General features: G+C 40.7%; 1 protein-coding gene across 4 annotated transcripts in view; it reads right to left on the bottom strand.

Annotated features, from left to right (window-relative positions):
• IFT80 (intraflagellar transport 80) overlaps positions 1-19177 on the bottom strand; it is a 2191035-nt gene that overhangs the window by 885360 nt on the left and 1286498 nt on the right. For all 4 annotated transcript variants that reach the window (XM_044070463.1, XM_044070465.1, XM_044070466.1 and 1 more), the window contains exon 13: positions 727-791. In XM_044070463.1, the coding sequence (XP_043926398.1) occupies positions 727-791 (65 nt within the window). The remainder of the gene's footprint in view (positions 1-726; positions 792-19177) is intronic.

The following is a 19177-nucleotide window of genomic DNA, read 5'->3' as shown; positions in this document are numbered from 1 at the left end:
GTGGGTAAATCCAGCATTACCCACACCCAGGCGTTGGTTATTGCTATATTAATACATGCAATGGAAACTCTACATTTTTATTTAACAAAATAAACTTTCAAAAATCAGAGACTTCAAAAGAATAAGAAAGATGGGAAAGAGAGAAATACAAGGATAATCAGGTATGTTACTGAAAACTAGTAAAACGTACCTGATTATCCTTATATTCTCCCTGTCCTGTCTCTCCCGTACATTGAAACTCTGCTGAGTTCATTTTTTTTAATTAAAAAAAAAGGCAACAGAGATTCTTCCTTTCTCCGTTGCTTCCTTTGCACAGCACTGACCTACTACGTAAACATGGAAACACAAAACACTGAAGAGCGACATGCTGCTGTTATACAACAGCATTATTTAAGAAAAGTAAGTACCTTTTTTTATGTCATTGTATAATAACAATAACCTAAAGCTGGGTGTGGGTAATGCTGATCTACCCATGACTGGCTTCGCCCTCGTAACCAAACTACACCAACCGTGGGTAAAATTCTGCATTATCCACACCCAGCAGTGGGTTATTGCTATAATATTTGACCATTTCAATAAGCCAGGTAAGACCAAAGTTCCTTTCCAGAATAAGGGAATCATGCGGCATCTTAACATATCCAGTTAGCATTTAAATATGCATAAAGATGCGTACATAACAGGATTATCAAAAACAGAATCCACTGAATTTTTTGCTAAAAAGTTTACCTTATGTGCAAAAGGCTTGCCATCACCAAGAAGTTTTCCAGAAGCAGTATCAAACATGAAAATTACTGTGGAATAAAATGAAAAACAACATATTAAAATTATTAATTTCAGGCAAATATCAGATTTTTCTTTGTGTACTTTAACTATTACACTGTGTTAAGTGGGAAGGTCCAGAGCAAAAGCTCTTCTACAATACTGACTAGGAAGGCAAACAGTTCAAATAATACAAGTATAACACAAAGGGCAAAAAAATTGAAGCAGATGAGAACAAACTGTACTGAGAATGTTACTTTACACTTCATATTTTTGCTTTCCAGAAAGTAAGTGTCAACAATATGAATAGTTATGTAGAGTAAGCAAGGAGAAGTTTGACAAAATATTTGTATGTTTTGCAAAGTTTTTCTGTCTGCAAAATTTCTACATTTGAGCACATTTTTTCTATATTTAGAAACATTTCTAGGGTTTGTGAACTTATTTCCAAGAATTCCTGATACTGCAGGAGCTGTATCTTTTGTTGTAACACATTTGTTACTGCACTTGAGCCAAAACCATTTTGTTTTACATTAAGAGAGTTTTATTCTGCACTCTGGTGGGAACTGTGGGCTGATTCAACACATCCAAGTTGGGAACTGCTGGTGGAAGGCTTACTGTTTGTTTATCTAACTGGCCTGAGGGCTTAACTGTGTACAAGTCGTTTCATCCTGCTGGTATAAAAGTGATACGCAAACACTAATTTAGACCTTTAAGTGACTCTCCCCTACTCCTTCTCATCTACTAAGATCTGGTATAATGGATAGGAGCTTCCATATTTTCCCTGTTTCTGCTGTGGTGGCTATGGGCATCCTGAGGCAGTGTAGTAATTGCCTTATGTTTGCTGACCACCATTTAATTTTAGAACAGAACAATACGGTGTGTGAGAGAAGCATTTACACGTCAGTGGAGGCAAAGGTCTCAAATACATGAAAAAATGCATGCCAGGTTGTCAGCATTACACCAAAAACACTCACTACCAACATTAAGGAACAAACATACAGACCCACATATGTGGAGGTACTCGCTTGTAACCTACCCAAACCTCTAAGACCTCCTAAAAGCATCTCTCAGTGGCCCTGCGCGCACTCAAAAAAAAAAACAAAAAACAAACAAAAAGCACCTCACACAACACTTAATTCTGAAAACCATAGTAACCCCACTTCTAACCCCCATAACATAAAACACCACACAGCCAAACATTCTACTTATTGAGGATTCCATTGTAAGACATACTGATGTCCCCCTTACCAGGTTAAACAAGGAGATCATCACAGTGAGCAGTCTGTCTGGAGCCAGGTTCTGCCAGATCATGCAATCACTTAGGTCTTTAAAGCACAAGTACCAGTATGACACAGGCATAGTCCATATGGACGTAAACAATTTAAGATGTATCTCACTAGACTTTATTAAGAGAGACACCATGGAGTTCTCTGAATATGTGCCCCAAACGGGTATGAATCTAGCCTGAGTAGCATATTACCTTCACCAATGATGATGCCACAGTACCAACAAAGAAATGACTGACTACAACAACTGCCTTAGTTTCTGGTATCATAACAAGGGGCTCCAATACCTGCCAGCCTGGACAGACATGATCGACAAACCACGATGCTTTGCCAGAAATGGTTTGCACGTCGCCACTTGGTTTCCGAATACTGACAAAAAAATGATCTATTCCCACAGATGCTTTTTAGGCTGTGTGAAGTTGTTAAACTCTCCAACATAACAAAAATCACTTGCGACTACCTAAAGGTATTGCTGCTCAATGCTAGGAATTTAAATTAAAAAAAAATGCACTCCCTGGAAGTGCTCCTCACCCTGGAGAATGCAGACATATGTGCAGTCAAGGAAACATGGTTCAGAAAAAACATGGAAAGCACCCCGGCTATCAAACGCTACAGTGCCTTTCATACGATTCGAAGTGTGATAGCTAGTAGACAGTAAGGTGCAAAATTGTGCAGTCTTACTTAAAATACATTTATGATCAAATAAAACAAAACAGCTCTTCATTTACTTAGTTGAAAAAAAATTTAACCAAGCTATATTCCAGGAAGCAGTTTGCTGCTCTCTACTGACGTGAAAATGAAAACTAAAAGTGAAGCAAAGTGGGTAAGTTATCAGGGGCGTTGGTACAAGGTTTTAGTTTATAAAGAAGATTTTTCACAGTGGAAGTGGGAATGGGTGATAGTGTGAAAGAAGGTAGAGGATTTGTAGGGGAATGCAAGGGTGGAGTGCTTGGTGAGTCATCCTTAATAGGTGGGAAGGAGGTGGGAAGTTTATTTATGGTGTCAATGAAGTAAGTGTTAAAGAGGGAGGCTATATCAGTGGGTATTTTTTCAGGGTTAGGACATGGATTATTGTTAGTTCCAGGGTGGAGTAGGAAGTTTATTGTGCCCCAAAATCTTTTGGGGTTTAGTTTATGTTGGTCTTGGACTGCCTGGAAGTATTCTTTTTTTGTCTTTGATAACTAGGCATTTGGCCTGGTTGCAAAGTTGTTTACATAGCTTGAGGTTAGACAGTGATTTGTTTTTTCCCAAGCTTTCCAGGCTTTATCTCTAGTGGACATTACTAGCTTTGTGAACTTTGTAATCCAAAGAGCATGTTTTGACCTGATCCTTTTTAACTGGAGTGGGGCAAGATTATTTAGGATCCTAAGAAATGCAGAATTAATGAATTCTTACAGCGTTATTGAGTGGGAGAAATTTTAGTGGGCATCAGTTTTTTGTAGGATGTCATTGAAGGAGTTTGGGGAGAAATGGGAAATATCTCTGGTGTGTCTAAATTGGTGGAAGTTTAGTATGGAGATGGGCTTACATATTACGAATGCTGGAGAGTGATCACTGATACTATTTGGGGGAGTCCTTGAAGTGGTAATTTTTTCTGGGTCAGAGATCAAGATCCAATCCAAGATAGAGCCTTTATTTACCTTTGTATTGGTCTAGTAAAATTAGAGCTTAGCTGAGTATAGATGTGGATTAATATCAGGAGAGGAATTTTTAGTGGTTATATCTAGCCAGTTAATATTGACATCACCTAAGATAATGGTTTAATTCTTTTATATTACTTGTTTTCCAGGCAAGAATTTCTTCAAGAATGGGAGTATTATTGCCTGGAGGAATGTATATGACAATTATGCAAAGGGTTTTCCAGTTAATAAGTTTTAGAAAGGTTATTAGTAGCTCTGCTGTGGAGAAGTGGGGAACTGGCTTAGATTAAGGGATTACAGTAAAGGTGCTAGGGAATAATAAGGTAATGCCACCACCTTTTTTATGTAGTCTATCAGTTCCAAGGCAGGAGTAGCTTGGAGGTAGAAATTCAGAATGTTTGATGTCTGGTTTTAGCCAGGTTTCAGTGACAGCAGTAAAGTTTGGTTTACGTTGTTTTAGCCATGCATGCAGTTGGGGAATTTTGTTCCTAATGCTTATGAGATTAATAGTGGTGAAGTTTAGGGATTTAGGGAAATTGGGGGAAGTGGGGGAGGGAGGAGAAGGACCAGGGTTGGCATGTATGTCATCACACAGGACCAATTCACTGAGGACAAGAAATAGGTGGGTAGAGGTTTCTTGTTTATGTATTGGAAGTACTTGACATTGTAGATATAAGGATGGTTGTGATTAGGGGAGAGGATGGTTGGTTTCTTTAGTAGTATTAAATCTGTAGTATAGAGAGAGGAGCAGATGGCCGAGTAGCTGGGAAGGTTGTGTGAGTGAATAGATGTGGATGTGGATGGGGATGGTGTGGGAGGTATTAAATGTGTTTGAAAGGATGTTAGGTTTAGAAGAAGAAACAAGTAGATAGTAAGTATAAAAAAACTGTTCAGTGTAAGAGACATAGCAGATTAAAGTTGAGATAAAAGAGTTCAAAAAATTAGTTGTGATATTTGAGTGATGTATGGGAGGTAAAGTAAGGTAGAGAGAGAGGGGGGAGAGATGAGGAAGAAACTAGTACTCCTAAGTAACCAGGGAGGCAGTCATAAGGGGTAGAAGGTGGGGTAGGAAGAGGGGTGTGTAATAAGGTAATAGAGAGGATAGGTCTAGGGAGTAAGTAGGAGGTGAAAGTATGCAGATAGTGAAGAACGGTGTATGCATGACAGCTTGATGTGATTGGTGGGAAGACTATGGAGGTGGAGGGATGTGACTGGAGGAAAGGTGAAAAAGTTGGGGTAGAGGATAGCTATAAATTTAACTGAAGTGGGGGTGGGTGGGAATGGGGGGTAGGGTAGGGGAGCAGAGTGAGCCTGGATCAGCGAACAGAGTGGGAAGAAACAATGACACTGCAAAAACCAAACTAGAAATCTGTAAGGAAATAAAAACAGAGGATGTTAAGTTGTCTATCTCGCCTTCATTCTTGCTGGATGGGTTCGGAGCCGACCTCGGCTCTGACTCGGCCACTCTAAAAGCTCGAGAGTTGGTTCCACCGGCTCGAGGCTCCCCTTATATCCCACAATGCTAGGCGTGAGTTACCTCAGATCTCGTTTGCCGCTAAGCTATCGAGGTTGGTTTTCTACCGGTTCTTGGTAAGTGACTTTTTCTTGTGTAATTTAGTCTATCAAAACCCCTTTAATTTTAATATTTTTACTTATTTCCCTTAGTTTAGAGAAATTTTTATCCCCTTCTAAAAAATTCCCGTTTTTTTCCCTCAAGAACTTTAGGTTCTTCCCTTGGGCCTACAGGCCTTTTCTCTTCCCTAGTGGAGTGTGTGTATTATTTTGAAAATCCTAGTTAGTGGTTTTTATTATAATTTAAATTTGACAAGGTGTAATTAGTGTGTTTGTGTGTGTGTTTGTTTACACCTGTTTAAAAATGTCTAAGGAAGCAAAGGTCTCCGGATTCAAGAAGTGTGATGCGTGCTGTCAGAAAATGTCTCTGACAGACGCTCACACTTCTTGTGTCTACTGTCTGGGGCCTTTGCACCTGCAGGACTCCTGTGCTGTGTGCCATGGCTTCAGCCCCAGGGTCCTGCAGGAAAGAAAAAATAAATTGATATTAAGAGGCTTACTCAAGCCAGAGGATTCCCTATCTGTTTCAACAGGGAAGCCCTCTAAGACATCTAGGTCTTCGGCTCCGACAACTGAGCCGAGACCTAAGGTTTCTCAACCTCTGCCTTCATCGGCTCCGGCTGGAGCCGATAAGTCTCAGTCCACAGTTTCTGTGGCTCCCTCGGCTCTGGCCGGAGCCGAGGTAGTAGAAGTTCCCGTGTCGGCTCCGACCAGGCCTTCGGAGCCGACAACTAGGAAGAGGTCCAGGTCACCATCTCTTGGCTCCGTTCATTCGGCTCCAGGATCTCCCCTGCTGTCTGAACGGAGCCAAAGATCTCACTCCTCTAGGTCATCGAGGCTGTCGGATCATGACCTTCAGAGGGTAGTGAGTCGACTTCTTAAGTCCGAGGCACTGGCCCAGATGCTTCAGAGCCCGACTCATCAGTCGATGCCTGCCCCGTCCATCAACATATTCCTCCTTCGACTCTCTTGAGCTCGGAGCCGGGTCGCCGGAACCGAGACTGTGATAGCGCCGAGCCGATACATTGTCTTCGGCCCGCGTCGGCTCCGCTCTTCCTTGGAAGAATCTCGGCGCCGGACTTCCTCGCCGGCTCTGAGGGGTGAGTGGCATCGGACCCTTGTCCCACCCCTCTCCTCTCGGTGCTTGGCGCTGGTGAGTTCGGCTCGACATCGGCCTCGGAGCCATCACTGTCGGTGCCGAGGGGTTCTTAGCTTCTCGGAGCGGGGACCTCTGGCTCTGCCTGACAGGGGTGCATTCGAGGTCATGCGGAGTGTGTTAGAGCCTGGCTCTACTCCACAGTCGGCTCCGTCCGCCCTCCCTCTACAGTGCCTCAGGTTAAGTCGACTCACTCCCTCATCCCGGACCGCAGAGAGCCAGCTCCTCAGGAACCCCTGTGGGGATTTCATCCTCTTCCGAGGCCTCTCCTGATTTGGCAGAAGAGCCCCTCGGAAGAGGAAGTGTAAGAGGAAACACATTGACTCACCTGAGTCCATCACGTCAGACACAGATTTGGATGATTCTGAGGGTTCCCCGCGTTCCCCTTCTGAAGATGTCTCATTTGCAGACATTCTGGAGATCCTGAAACAGAGGGAAATTGGCCAGCCCTCAACCCTTCGGAGGACGAATCTGTGTATCTTGAGGCGTTGGCTCGCCCTTCCACCTCCTGGGTGTCTCCCCTTTGACCCCCTCATGCAGGTGGTTGCTAAGAAGGCATGGACGGCTCCTGATTCAGTGGACCCCACTCCCAGGAGACCCTCCAAGTTCATAACGGCACCAGCAGACAAACAGTTCTTAACAAAAGGAGTTTCTGTGGATGCTATGGTGGTAGCTGCTGCCACTAAGAAGGAGCTAGCTGATCCTTCAGTACCTGTCCATCCACCTAACAAGGAATCTAGGTCCATGGACAGGTGCGGAAGCGGATGTTCTCATCAGCGACATTTACCATGCGTTCGCTGAACTACCTGTGCCATTTTACTCGTCTTCAAAGAGACTTGATCAAGGAAGCGAGTGAAATGTTAAAGGACCCTACAGCTGCGGGTTTCAAGATAAGATGAACACGCAGCTGGCTACCCTTAACTCCATAACCAACTCCTCCATGCGCCTTCTTTCTTACGGCTGATGGAGCGAGCAGAGCCGCAGGGACAGGTGTGGCCTTACGTAGGCATGCCTGGATGCGGCTATGCAATTTGGCGGACCCTTCAAGACGTCTTTCACTAACTCCCGTTTGATGGATCATCCCTCTTTGGTCCTCAAGTGAAAGAAACCTTGACTAGGTGCGAAACTGATGGCAAGACCCTTTCTGCCGCCGGAGTCCGTTTTCTACTCCTTCTAGGCCTTACCCCAAAGGCCAGAAAGGTGGAAAGATGTGGTTCTGTAAACAATCTCAAGGGACTTAGCCTGACGCACAGAGTCGTTCTGCCAGAGGCAGAGGCGGAATAACAATGGTAGACGTCGCCCTAGGGGCAGGGGGGGTCCGCAGAACCAGGGCAATCGGGAAGCCTTCCCTGACAAGCCCTTTCAGCATCCCTGAGGTGTTGCCCGACTGCCCCTCTTCCGGGGCAGTCGGGGGGAGATTGTCACTGTACCCAGAAGCCTGGCTATCCCTGACTCAAGACAAATGGGTACAGTCCATCATTTCCGAAGGCTATTCTATCCCCTTTCTTCGCATTCCAAATCAGTCAAAAAAATCCCTTCCAGATGTTCCACCCGCTCAAAGGGATCTAGCGGTTTTGGAGATTTCAAAACTGCTTACAAAAAGAGCAATTCAGCCAGTTCCAGCAGACCAGCAAGGATCCGGAATCTACTCAAGGTTCTTTTTAGTTCCAAAGAAAACAGGGACTGGAGACCAATTTTGGATCTCAGTGTCTTGAACAGATCAGTCAAGAAAACAAGATTTCGGATGGTCACGCTGCAATCCATCCTTCCCTTTTGGGCAAAGGAAACTGGATGTGCTCTATAGACCTTCAGGATGCGTGCTATCACATAAAATGAACAGACGCTCCAGAAGATTCCTCCGCTTCAGGCTGGGAACCAGTCATTTTCAGTTCAGGGCCCTGCCCTTTGGTCTCACCACTGCCCCGGTGTTTACCAAATGCATGGCAGTGGTAGCTTCTCACCTGAGACGACAAGGATTCCAGGTGTTTCCATATTTGGACGACTGGCTCCTCACAGCTCCCACCAAGCATCTCCTTCTGATGGCCAGGGATTACACTTTTCGCGTTTGTCAAAAGCTGGGTATTTCAATAAATTGCGAAAAGTCTGTTTTGTCGCCTTGTCGTACTATTACTACATAGGCGCAAATCTAGATACAGTAAACATGTCTGCGAGACTAACACATCAGAGAATAACAGACATTCACAAACTGGTATCACTCCTTTTCAACAACAACAGAATCAAAGCCAGGTTAGTTCTGAAAGTGTTGGGAATTATGGCAGCGCCATACCTCTGCTTCCATTAGCCAGATTCCACATGCGGATCCTTCAATGGATGCTCTTTACTCAATGGTCATACCAGCAACTTCCAATGTCTCACACCATTATGATCACGCAAGCGTGCAAAAATCATCTCATGTGGTGGATGTCTTCCCTCAGCTCTTGTTGGGAAGACCCTTTGTTCCACCCCCTCCGGTTGCTACTCTGACAACGGATGCCTCCCTGATCGGGTGGGGGGCGCATTATCAGGGCAGGACGGTCCAGGGCATATGGCAACCAAACGAATGCCACTTGCACATAAATGTTCTGGAGATGAGAGCAGTGCTTTTAGCGTTGCAAGCCCTTCAAGACTCTCTTCCCTTGGGAACGATTGCAATCCAGACAGACAATATGTCTGTAGTGTGGTACATCAACAAACAAGGCGGAACCAGGTCATACCCCCTGTGTCGAGAAGCACTCAGAATGTGGCAATGGACGATTTCTTCTCAGCGGTTTCTGATAGCAACGGAGATCCGGGAAAGTCCAATCAAATTGCGGACAAGTTGAGCAGAGCTATACTCATGCCTCACGAGTGGTCTCTGAAAGACTCTGTAGTGAGAGAAATTTTTCTCAAGTGGGGTCAGCCTTGCTGCGATCTTTTGCTACTCCCCAAAACAGCAAGTGCAGAGAATATTTCACTCTATTCCCTTTACCAGGCCAACCCAGCAGAGACGCTCTAGTCCAAGTTTGGCCCGGGACTTCTGTATGCATTTCCTCCTTCCCACTAATCTCTCAAGTGATACAGAAAGCTATCGCTCAGAAGGCCTCATTGATCCTCATTGCTCCTTACTGGCCTCGACAAGTGTGGTTCCCCTTTCTACATCGCTTTCTTTTGAGCGACCGTGGAATCTGGACCTAGTTCCAGATCTTTGATCCATCAGTCGGGTCAGTTTCATCGCTCCCTCCCCTCTCTGAACCTCACTGCTTGGTTCCTCCAGTTCCAACCTTAGCCAGGCTTCCTCAATTATCTCACTCTGTTAGAGATATTTTGATAGCTTCCCATAAATCTTCCACTCGGAAGATTTATTTGAGTAAGTGGAAACGCTTCACATATTGGGCTCAAGGAAAGGACATAGATCCTTTCACTGCTTCCATCCAATTAGTCCTTGATTTTCTAGCTGAACTCTTCCATGCAGGTTCATCTCCCTCTACACTTAAAGTTCAATTGGCAGCTATTTCTAACTTTCATGTGGGTATTTCTGAATCTGCCTTAATGTCCCACAAGCTTTGCAAAGCCTTTTTGAAAGGAGTTTTTCTTCTCAGACCTCCTATAAGAAATCCTCCTTCTCCTTGGGACCTAAATTTAGTTCTTGCTTCTTTGATTCTCCCCCCTTTCGAACCTGCAGTCTCCTGTTCTTTAAAATTATTATCATGGAAGACTCTTTTTCTGGTAGCTATTCCATCAGCTAGAAGAGTTTCAGAGCTTCAAGCACTCAGCTGTCGTCCTCCTTATCTTTTGTTTCATAAGGACAGAGTATCTTTATGAACTAACCCGTCCTTTTTGCCGAAGGTGGTCTCGACGTCAAATCTAAATCAAAGCATTGATCTACCTGTCTTTTTTCCAGAATACTCCAATAGGTCTGAACAAAAATTACACTACCTGGATGTTCACTGTCAATTGAGGTAATACTTGGATAGAACAAAACAGTTCAGAAAATCTGATCAGCTGTTTGTCTCCTATGCGGAAAGCAGAAAGGGACTTTCAGTTTCAAAGGTATCATTATCCAGATGGCTAACATCTTTGATTTCCCTTGTATATGAAATTAGACATCAAAAGCTGCCTGATAAACCTAAGGCCCATTCCACCAGAGCTTTGGCTACTTCTTTAGCCTTCCAAGACAGACTGCCTATTGACACCATTTGTGCAGCGGCTACTTGGGCTACTCCTCACACTTTCATTTCTCATTATAAGTTGGATTTAGCTTCTAGGCATAGAGCTAACTTTGGTTCCACTGTTCTCAGGAGTCTGTTCCGTTAGGCCACCCGGGACAAGGTGCTAGGGACGCGGTCCCATCCAGCAAGAATGAAGGCGAGATAGACAACTTAACATATAGAAGTTATGTTCTTACCATAACGTTCCATGTTAGTTGTCTTCTTCTCGCCTTCTTCTTGCGTCCCACCCTCCTTCCCCCTGGCCTGGACAGACCTAGAAGAGTTGTGATTGTGACCTCTCTTTCTACCACCTCTTTCTTAGACATATGCTATTATGCATATTTCCTGGTTCAGGATGTAGGTCACCCTTCTTTCTTCCTGTTGTTAGAGGTGGACTCTGTTTACAGTTATACTGTTACTATTATAAGCTGGGGTTAGCTTACAAACGAGATCTGAGGTAACTCACGCCTAGCATTGTGGGATATAAGGGGAGCCTCGAGCCGGTGGAACCAACTCTCGAGCTTTTAGAGTGGCGAGCCGAGGTCGGCTCCGAACCCATCCAGCAAGAAGAAGGCGAGAAGAAGACAACTAACATGGAACGTTATGGTAAGAACATAACTTCTATTTAATAACGGTAAAGTGAGTACTATTAGAAAAAAAAAATAAAATACAGGAGCAATACTGTTTAAAAGACAAATTGTTTAAATAGAGGTAAGTATAACAGACATTGGGAGGGGGAGGGGCATTTGAGACTGGCACTCACACAATGCAAAAAGTACAAAGATTATTTTTTGTCTTCCGTAAACTATAATGAATAAAAGTTTGCATTACATACACAAGCAGGCTGTTACACCACTGTACTAGATGCCATAGGAGGTGATACAGAGAGATAGCAGTATGTAAAGGAACTGCAGGCTGCTTAAACTACCAAAGCTGCCGGGTGAGAAAATGAGATAGGAGTGCTCACAGTAACTGGAAAAAAAAAAGAGAAACATACAATATATTAACAAGAGAAAAAGGAGTCACAGATATAAATACAGTACAATGATAGTTAAATGCACAGAAAATAAAACTATAACTGAAAAACTACACAACTGTGATAAAGATATAGAGACTACAACAGAAATGACTACTACAAAGTTGACAACTGCAGTTAATGACCAATGCAGCAACAACCTGACAAATATGTCAAGTTAAATAAGAAAGGACAAGGCAGTATAGGACATTGAACTAATCTGCTCAGTAAAGAAGACAGATTATGCAACCACAGTTGTCACAAGAATGAGTTCTGTAGTTAAATATCTACAAAGTACGAGTCATAATATTACAACAGTACAATAGCTAACTCACACAGCGTGCACACTGGTATCAGAGAGACAGCATGTAACTAAACTGAAGGATTTGAAAATTGGCGCCCTTTCATACCCCAATATTTATAAGCTCTGACTGGACCAAAAGAAAAAGTAACGGGAGGGGCACAAGTACACTAGGAGCAAAAACTAGGTAGGAGTGAACAATACAGATACTACAGAAACAATGGCACTGCAAAAACAAATCTACAAACTAGAAATCTGCATGTAAATAAAAACGGAGGTAAATGAAGAAACTGGTAAAGTGAGTACTATTACAAAAAAAAAATAAAATACAACAGAAATACTGTTTAAAAGAAAAATTGTTTAAATAGATGTCAGTATAACAGACATTGGGAGGTAGAGGGGCCTAATCCATACCATTTGAGACCAACATGCACACAATGAAGAAAGTACAAAGATATATTTTGTTCTCCGTAAACTATAATGAATAACAGTTTACATTAAATACACAAGTAGGCTGTTACACCACTGTACTAGATGCCGCAGGAAGTGTTAGATAGAGAGAGAGACAGCAGTATGTAAAGGAACTGCAGACTGTTTAAACTAGCAAAGCTGCCGGGTGAGAAAATGAGATGGGATATACATATATATATATATATATATATATATATATATATATATAGACAGAGAGAGAGAGAATATACGAGATACAAAAAAAAAAAAAAGATCATAGGAATTGGCTAGAAAGAATCTAGAGTATTTTGATCTTGAACCAGAGTCTGGTGAGGGGAGATGGAGATGAACAGGAAGAAGACCAGCATCACTAAATTTAGTGAATAAATGGGAGATTATAAAGCAATCACATTTGGATCAGAAAGATTGGACTTTTTTTGTTGACTTTTATTACATTTATAGGTGGACTGTAAAGTATATACCCCACTTTATGTCATTATGTTTAGAAAGACACTAAAAAGTACAAAGTAACCAAGTAAAACAATGATTGTTCTTAATAGTATTTGTATAAAACATGTTGCGATATAAACTGCATGTTATATAATAAAGCAGTTTTGTGTAATATGTTGTCAACAGTATTTTAAATGTCAGGGTGAGGGTGAGTCTTTTCAGTGACTGTTGTATGCGATAAAGATATTAAAGCAAAAAATGCCCATTTTTATTAGTTTTAGGAAATATAGGATTTACAATATAAAAAGAGAAGAATGGATAAAAGCAAGTTTAAGTTAATATGATACAATCTTGGGCTGCTAGGGTGGGGATGGAGGGGTACGTAGAGTTAAGATGTTTTCTTTTATTTTTGCATAGGTGAATGTCTGGATTAATGCCCTTGGCGTAATTTTAAAAATAAGTGTTTTCTGTAAGTACTTAGGCTTGAAAAATAAGACAAAATGATGACTGCCATGAGAAATGCTAAGTTTCTTGCATATGCAATGATATTCATAGGTTCACAGGTAGGAACTAGACTATCAGCCCTGGGGCCTATACAAGCCTAGCCAAAAAGGTTCCCTGGCTTTCCCCACCCAAGAAAATTGTTTTCTTGTGCCCCTGATAAGCAGTACCACAGAAGTGATCCCCAGGGTGAATTTTCTATTTCCCATCCAGTCATCAGGATTTTTCTTAAAGAGGGCCAATGAGTTAGTTCCAGAGTATGGGAAGTCTCTGAGACAGGAATCTATCCCTCCAGCATGTTTTGTTTACTGTGGTGACAAGGTTTAGGTCCCTGGAGCGTGTGGTTCGGAGACATTGGTATTTCTTTAAGTGTAGCATGTCCAACAGCTCTGGGCTTGACATAGCTTTGTATGTTAGACAGAGATCGCTTCTGAGTAGATGACATGCGACAGAGAAGAGCTGGAGTTTTTTGAGACAGTCTGCATATGGCATCTGTTTGAGGCTGGGTAATCCTCCTAGTGAGGTATTTCTGTGGCCTTTCCAATTGTTGTAGGTGTCTTGTGAGATACATGCCAAATGGGGCATTGTACTCTATAATGGGTCTGATGAGAGATGAGTAGACAGAAACATTGACATCCTTTTTTCTAGATGAGAACCCTATTATGATGAAGTGTGCCACATAGAAGGATTTCCCGACTACTGTGGCAATGTGGTTATCAAAGGAGAGTCTACTGTCCACCTGTGTCCCGAGGTTTCTTATCACACTTTCAGTGTTTAGTGAGCTACCGCCTATGTGGTAGTTTATGGGTACTGAGTTTTTCCCAAAGAGGACGACAGTGCACTTCTTGGCATTGAGCTTGAAGCCACGACTTTGACACCAAGCATCTGTCTCTGTGAGGCCCTTTTGTAGAATGTCTACATCCTTAAGTGATTCTGTTATGGCTCCCAGTTTGCAGTCATCTGCAAACTTTGTTAGCCAAAGGCCTTCTGTGTTGGCCTGCTTCTTTTTTCCTGCAGCAAATGTTCAGTGGTAGTCATAATGCCTACAGATGAAGGCACTTGTACATTCTGCTCTGTTTTGAGTGAAACTGTTAAGGACTTCTTTGTACATCTGCAAAGTTGTTAGCATATTTTCTCTTTACTATGTTTCCATGGAGATGAGCTGTTTGCAGGTATAAGCAATTAATCTTGATGGTTCTAAGCACTGTTTGCTTAGGGAAATGTAAAATGTAAAGGTACAAGGGCAAGCACATCAGTAAAAGAATAAAGCTAGAAATTATTGAATTACTGGAAGTAATTAAGAGATAGCAGCTTCCCTACCAGCCTTAATACCTCACTGAAGTTAATAGAATGGTCTATAATTTAATTTTATTTAAAGATAGCTAATTCACTCTTTAAGGCTTTTCAAGGTTAAAAGTTATTTTTTTCTGAAAGCATACAAGCTGCTTTCCACATATGAGAGGGGAATAGTAATAAGAAAAGAACAGACTGCAATTGGTGCAAGTAGCAGCACAGTAGACTGTAACAAGCACTTCAGCATGGAGAAACTTAATTTTAGGTTATGTAGTGCCTGAGGGTGCAGCTGTTGATCTGGGGTAACTGTTCATATCTGGAGGGTTAAACTTAATTTTTTGAAGATGTGCACAGTTTTGGGGGTTTGTTCTAAGTTAATACGTTATAGGGTATTCTGAAAATGTATTTAGTTTTTGTTTGAGGATTTTCATTAAAATGTGTCTCAAGTTCAACTGGAGATGACAAGAAGCAATTGTATAAAAGATGAGCCTGTCACACATTAGTGCAAGAATGTAACACAAAAGTTGAAATACACATTCAAAAAAAGCTATCATGTATAAGAGGTGGAAACAATAACTTCTTATTATAATGGCTATGCTATCCATATTATTTTGGAATGTAAATGGCCTTACAGGTATAGACAAAAGGTTAAGAGTACTGAATTATATTAGGAAATGCAGAGTGCAAATTGCAATGCTGCAGGAGCAACATTTGGAAAGAAATGAGCATGTTAATTTTATAAAAAAGGGATTTCGGGATGGATATTCAGCAGAATATCAAAGCCAATGGGAAGGGGGAGTAAAGTATACTAATTTCTAGTGGAGTTCTAACAGTGATAGAAGAGGAAAAAATATAACAAAGGTAGATTTGTGGTAGTAAAGGGCTAATGGCAAGGGAGGAAGATTGTGCTGGCATGTATTTTCATTGCACAAAAATACTGCTATCGAAATTAAGACAACTTTGTGAGAAATAATCAGCTTTCAGCAGAGAATATTATTTATATGTGGGGACAAGAATTTGATTTGCAACAGTGAGGATAAATCTGGGGGGACCTAGAAGAAGAGAAAATATAATAAAATAGGGTAGATTTCTGATGAAATTTATGAAAATATTTGGTACGGAAGAAATGAATTCAGAAGTAGGAACTTGCAGAGAATTTGCATATTATTCCCCAAGGTACAATAAGTGGACTAGACAGAAATTATATTTCGCATGAACATGTACATTTAATTGAAGGCTTTGACACATATCCACTATTTCAGATCACGCACCAAGAAAAAATAAGATAAAAATGAAGGGTAATGAAGTAAAAATGAGACACTGGCATTTTCCCACCTGCTTGTTAAAAGAGAAGAATTTAAGAAATGAGTATTGGAAATTATTTGAGAGTTGTTAGGGAAGAAATAAATTTCTTCAGAAGTTATTGCTAGTGAGTGGGATAAACTGAAAATAAGGTTTAAAAATAGGGCAGAAATAAAAGAAAAACATGGTTAAGAAGTAACATGAATTATTTTGAAGGGCTGACAAAAGTTAAAGTATTCCAGGATAAAGGAAATCTTACAGAACAAGAAGAGGCATAACTGCAGAGTGCTAAAGAAAAAATACGGGAGTATCTTGATAATATGCATGAGTTTAGAAATAATGCTGTTTAAGTGGTTTACCTTCATAAGTCTGACAGCCACATCCTCAAAACTGCTGCTGCAAACTACGAACTCCCAAAACCTCAAAAACCGAAGCACAGAATTACAAAATCTCGCCCCCTTTTTGACCCATGGTAGCACTTGTTTCAGCTGTGGAGTGATCGGACATGTCAAATTTTGTTTTTTTTTTTAAGTTTAGGGAAGCCGGTGGGACGAAATTCACGGAAGAGGTTTGAGTATCTGCATATCCGAAGGATTTGCTTTCGTCCATATGAATGTAAACCGTTTAAGCATCCATTTTTGATTATAACTCCAGAACAGAAAAACATTTAGCACAATAACTTAAGCAACAGAAAGGAGAAAGGGTTAACACCAAACTTAGGGAGCCTATAACAAGAAAAATAACCAGAGATCCTGTAGAGGTATTATAGATATTTCAGAATTGTTATGAAAATGTGTATAAAGCAGAGAAATGTGGAAATCCAGAAACAGCACAAATAGAAATATTTATGGAAGACTTAAGTATGCCAAGGTTTGAGGTAGATAAGTCTCAACAACAAACAGTTAAGACAAGAGAAAATGAAATAAAAACACTGATGAGTAATCAATCTGCAGGAAATTCTCCAGGAACAGATGGTATTCCTATGGAATTCTAGAAGTCAGGAGGGAAGAAAGTTATTAAGATCTAGAAGGTTTTGTTTAACAGTATTTTAAAAAGGTAGGGAACCATCAACATATTGGAAGAAAGCCGCGGTAAAGACCCATCAGACCTAGCTTCATACTGACTCATTTTAATTTTAAACCACAATTATAAAGTGTTTATGTTTATACTAGCTAAAAGAATGGCAAAGTAGAAAGATGTTGCCAAATTTGATAGATGTGGATCAATGTGTTTTTTGTGCAGGGGAGGCAAATATTTTGACATCATTAATAAAACAATGATGATCCAGAGGGAAGCCGAATGTAAGAAAATACTGCTGTTGTTGGTGGGTCCTGATGCACAGGAAGCATTTGATAGAGTAAGATGGGATTTTATGAGTAGGGCAATGAAAACCTTTGCATTCCCTGATACAATAATAAGGCTAATTAGCCTTAGGAGGATATGTGAAGGATTAGCAGTGAGAATTCAAGTTGAAGAAACCAGAGGAACTAGGCAGTGGTGTCCTCTTTAGCCATTATTTGTTTTATATTTATAGCCCCTGGCAAAGAAAAAACAGACACAGAAATTTAAGGATATAATTGGTATATTAATCAAGAAAAGTTGGCTTAATTTGCAGATGATTTTATTTTGTACCTGATAAATCCTGAAAAATTACATGTCAGTGTTGTGGAACATTTTGAGACAGTTTCAAGTCTTTTTAGGATATAATGTTAATGGTGATAAAACAAGGGCTATAGCCTTAAATTATGTACCCACATATGAATTGGTTTAACAATTCCCATATTTATGGGGATACAATAAGATGGAAATATTTAGGAGTATGAAATAAAAAGGCTTCTGTTATGGCAGCTAAAGATTATGTGGGCAGAGACTAAAGAAAAGATAATACAAAAACTGAGAAACTGGAAGCTCTACGTTATGGATATAGATACTAAGATATGAACAGTAAAAATGTTTTGTCTCTTTGGTTTTATATACAGGTCAGGCATATTTTTATCAGCCAGAGGAGAAGCTGTGGACAATATCTAATAAAGAATTAAAGAAATTTATCTGGGAGGGGAACAGGGCAAGGGTTAAGATGGAGAAGTTGATCCTTCTAATGGAATGAGGTGGTTTAGGTTACCTGATTTGAAGGGACATTTTAAAGATAACTCATTCTCATACACATAACACAAGCAGAAAGTTATAATTCAAAGTAGAACAGAATGATGATCAAGTCGGGGGAATTTGAGGAAATATGGAGACAGCGGGATTTTAGATGCAGGCCCTCAAGGAGAACAACAACAGCCATACAGAATATTACATTTATAAGGTAACAGAAAGAATTCTAAGAACTAAGCCAACATAAAAATGCATAAAGGATGTTTTGCCAATAGGGATATCTGCAAATAGTGGTACAGAGAATAAGCAAGAGGGGGCTGGAGTTTACTGGAGAAAACTGGAAAAGGAACCAATGTATTGGGGGCAAATAACTAGAGAGGAAAAGGTAACAGAATGGGATGAGGTCAAGAAGACACTGAGACTGCAGGCTAGAGACTGCCTTCCCTACCAGGGATTGATATAATAGTACAAAGAGAAAGGGATAGGGGAATCTTAAGGGAAAGATCTGCTCTGGCAGAGTTTTTATTAAAAAAAAGGGATAACTAGTAGGGCATATAAAATATTGTAAGACAACTCTAAAAATCAATCAGAGGAGGTAAGACAAGACTGGGAAGAGAGACTGGATAAGCAATTTACAAGGGAACAATGGGAGGATATATATATATATATATATATATATATATATATATATATATATATATATATATATATATAAAACTCCCAAGTATGCAACTGTATAAGGTTTAGTATTTTGGCTTGGAAGTGTTTCTTAGGTATTTTTATACCCAAGTAGACTCCAAAGAATGTTTCCTCAAGTAAATGGCAAAAGTTGGAGGTGTAAAATTGAAGAAATAGCTAAATGGGAACATATGTTCCGAGAATGTAATGAGTTGGCAGATTTAAAAAAAACAACAGAGTATTCTGTCAGAAATGCTGGGTGAGTAAATGGGTGTAACTAAGGAAATGATTCTTTTGAGCTAGAACAAAGGATCTGAATTTCCTAGCCATATTAAGTTAGTTAAGTTTAATTATGATGGCTGCCAAAAAAATGGAAATCACAGTTTAAACCAGCTGTATTTGAAGTAGTGAATACTGTAAAAGAAATAAAGAACTGGGTGTGGGATCTCTAAAAAAGGGAAAGAGTAAATTATATAGAAATAAATGG

The sequence above is a fragment of the Protopterus annectens genome, chromosome 4.part1 (assembly GCF_019279795.1).
Source record: "Protopterus annectens isolate FY-2018-M chromosome 4.part1, PAN1.0, whole genome shotgun sequence".
Classification (NCBI taxonomy): Eukaryota; Metazoa; Chordata; order Ceratodontiformes; family Protopteridae; genus Protopterus; species Protopterus annectens.
Note: the sequence above shows the minus strand (reverse complement) of the source record. Positions and strands in the feature narration are given on the sequence as shown.